At 40.5% G+C, this 3370-nt stretch overlaps 1 protein-coding gene across 1 annotated transcript; it reads right to left on the bottom strand.

Annotated features, from left to right (window-relative positions):
• LOC116261855 (uncharacterized) lies at window positions 1-3370 on the bottom strand. Its single transcript, XM_031640756.2, has 4 exons — window positions 2816-3370; window positions 2647-2703; window positions 1479-1654; window positions 1-351 (listed from the first exon to the last, which is right to left on the bottom strand). The coding sequence occupies exons 1-4, from the start codon at window positions 3108-3110 to the stop codon at window positions 157-159; spliced, it is 723 nt and encodes a 240-aa protein (XP_031496616.1). The 5' UTR covers window positions 3111-3370; the 3' UTR covers window positions 1-156.

The following is a 3370-nucleotide window of genomic DNA, read 5'->3' as shown; positions in this document are numbered from 1 at the left end:
GAAAAGGAAAGAACATACTAAAGAGGGAATTAATACATGGTCTTTTCTTGAAAGAAGATTCAACGGAGGACCTGACAAAAGCGCAAGCAAGCTTATACATTCGAAAGGTTGGAAAGAATGAATTTACAGGATGGGAGCTTCTGAAACTCCAGCTTCCTAAATTGAAGCACCGGAACGGAGCACCTTCTCCAATTTCTCTGCCTTGGCGTAATCCTCGTCAGTTAATGGGCCAGCAGGGAAAGCTGTGATCTCTACTACCAGATGGGGAGTGGGAAGCTCATCAAACAAGGCTCTTACGTTGTTACAGCAAACAGTTTCACCATGAGCACTCTCCCTCCTGATCCGACACCCCTGTAAATCATAGAAGCAAAAAAAAATTCAAAAAAAAAAGATTTGATTGGTTATAGTTGTTTCAGCAGGTGTTCCAGTTTCATCTGGTACTAGTTGGGTATAAAGCCTCTGAATGTAAATCTGTTTCTCGCAGTTGTGAGAGAACGACTCCCCTAAACCAATTTATGCAATATTCGACCACACACACATTAATTTGGCAGTCTAAATGAACCAAATTCATTCTATGTAGACACATTTTAAGTGATTTATCTACAGAGGACCAACTGATTAAATTGGAATTACATCCTCGAATGATTTATTTAATCGAAGAAAGGTATCTAATTGTTTCAATGGCAGGCAGGGACTTGATGGCCTCTCAGCTCAATTTTAATGCCATCTGAAGGCCACCAATAGGTCGGATTGAGACGGCCATTTTTTGCAAAAAATTTCAAGTTAATTGGAGCAGGACACCCCATGTAAGCTGTTTCATTCTGTGTCACGCCAGCCCATAATACCACTCTGAGCAGATATATCATTCAAAAGATCCTTGATTCTTAATTTTACTAGAGAAAAAGTTCCGTATCTGTAGATACCACTAATCAATCATTAAAAGACATTGTCAAACATAAACCTATAACTTTCATGAGCCAATGAACCATTTATCATATATATATATATATATATATGAAAGCTGGTAGCTAGCGAACTCTTGTATGCCAGATTGATGGGAATCACATGAACTGACAATTTTAAGATAAGAAAGGTGGAGATTAAGTTGAAATATATATATATATATATATATATATATATATATATATATATATATATATATATATATATATATGTCCAACATTATTTTCAAAGATAAAAAGATCCCTCATAACAGGAAACAGATCAGTTTTCCTAAGCTCGTGTTGTGGCCAGGGTCAAACTCGATGCCCCCTCGAGCATCGGCACCGCGCTGCCTAATCTTTCCTCTATTTGGTTTACGCTAGAAGCTCCAAAAGCTGATATGATCAGCTCATATTGAGCTCCCGAGGGAACGAGCAACTTCCTCCTTTATGTATACACCAGATGTGCGTGACATTTAACTTATCACAAACAAAATGACGAACATTAAGTTCATCGCTGAATGTCATGTGTCTTACCTTGTGGGAACTAGCATCTACGAAATTATCATCTTCTGAGAGCAAGGAGGCAATAGATTGAAGCAGGCGTCGACCTACTGATTTTGAGGGAACCCTGTAGCTCCTCTTTAATGTGCCCTTTGTTGTAGGATGCCATTTACTGACCAGTTTCCTTCTGCTGTTCGCTTCGTCATCCTCTAATTACCATATATAGAGAGGAGATGTTCAATTAAACAGACCGAGCAAGAAAAGATGAACTGAGGAATCTACAGATAGAGAAAAGTAGCTGCGTTGCCGAATTGGAGTAAAGAGTAAAATATTACAATCAAGCAATGCACCTTCAATGGTGCATAGCAACAGCATAAACGAAGATGCTGAAGGAAAAATGGAAAAGAGATGGCAGAGTTCTTTGAGTGAAATTTTTTCAGCAAATGGAAGGATTCCATTTAACATTCTTGTGTACATCCCTTGGTTCCTACTAGTGAAAATTATAACAACTTAATCTAAAGAAAAAAAAAAAACAAGAACATGGTTTGGCATGTCTCAATCTCTGAGTAGATTACTTCTACACCCAAGAACAGGCATCAACCAGAACGGAAACAGCAGTGCCGTTCTGCGACTCGATTTTCAAGTCCCTTTCCCACCCTAAAAGATGTCGTGAAAATGAAAAAATGAAAAAGAAGAAATTGGGTGAGGGGGAGAATAGGTGAGAAGGTGAAAGAAAAAAGAAGGGTTGTAAAAACTGGTTGGATATTCAAGATTTCTTTCCATTCTTGCACATATGACGCTCGAGTTTATACAATCCATTCTCCAGTACTTGCTCCGGAGCTTATCTTACCGATTAAGCAAGACAAATAGGATAAGCCGGAGCAATCTCCTATGACGCGATCCTCTCTTTCCCATAGGTTCTATTCCTTTGTCAAAATAACCTAATGTTGTAGCACTATGGTTTCTACATCTGCAAACTTCCCAAGCAACTTATAGTTGCAATTTGCCATTCAGCCAGGCTGACTTTTTTTCTACTCTTTCGATAGAAAGAAGGGACGGGAAACATTGATAACTAAGCGCCGCATTTCCACTTCTCAACATCAATTCATGAAATGAAAAACGAAATTCGGCTAAAATGTCTCTTCCATCTGCCATTAAATGAAGAAGCAACAACATTTTGAGTTGGAAAGAAATCATATACCTGACTTTCCCATCAAGTTGTCAAGCCACGTAGAGAGGGGAACATCATTCCCAGTTTCTGCACATGAAGACATAACCAGGCCTTAGAAAAGTATATGCCACAAAATAGAGAACCCAGAAAGAACCCTGCAGATACAAATTTTTTCAATAATAAGCCGACATCGCATTACCAGAAATTAATGGATTGCTCTGGGAACCAGCCAGTCCTGCCTTCAGGAGAGCATAGTAGATGCATACTCGTCCAGCCCACAAAACGGGGCTTTCTAACAAGGACGCCTGGAAGGCACCCGTCCTTCTATTACAACCGGAACAAGGTCGACGCTGAGGACCAGTACGGAGACTGGTAGTCCCCACTCCCAGAGAAGGGAAGAGGGACTTGGACAAGAGATTGGCAGATGCATCCTTTCTTTGGAAATGGGTATCAGTGAAAATAGAAGAGAAGGGGATCTGGAGGGAAGATACCATTGATGGGTTACGTTACTCAGAACCACGGAACAAGATTCAAGAAGGAATCTCCTTTTCAAGGTCGAGTTGGTTGGAGAGGTCGGCTGAAATGTGCGTAGGGGAAAGTAGTGTTCACTGACCAGAGTGAAGAACAAATGAAAAGGGGGAGAAGGGAGAAGGAGGGCGAGAAAAAAATCAGGGGATCCTCGAGATCGAGAGAGAGAGGGAGGGAGAGAAAGAGAGAGGTGGTAGATAGGGACCACGTTGGAGGATCAGGATTG

Source organism: Nymphaea colorata, chromosome 10 (assembly GCF_008831285.2).
Source record: "Nymphaea colorata isolate Beijing-Zhang1983 chromosome 10, ASM883128v2, whole genome shotgun sequence".
Classification (NCBI taxonomy): Eukaryota; Viridiplantae; Streptophyta; class Magnoliopsida; order Nymphaeales; family Nymphaeaceae; genus Nymphaea; species Nymphaea colorata.
Note: the sequence above shows the minus strand (reverse complement) of the source record. Positions and strands in the feature narration are given on the sequence as shown.

Bases quoted from the DNA above. Each gene is read 5' to 3' on its own strand.
- LOC116261855 (XM_031640756.2), bottom strand. From the start codon at position 3,110: ATGGTATCTTCCCTCCAGATCCCCTTCTCTTCTATTTTCACTGATACC. The intron at 2,704-2,815 runs GTAATGCGATGT...CTTCATGTGCAG, and splicing joins GAGCAATCCATTAATTTCTG to AAACTGGGAATGATGTTCCC. The intron at 1,655-2,646 runs GTATATGATTTC...TATGGTAATTAG, and splicing joins CAACTTGATGGGAAAGTCAG to AGGATGACGAAGCGAACAGC.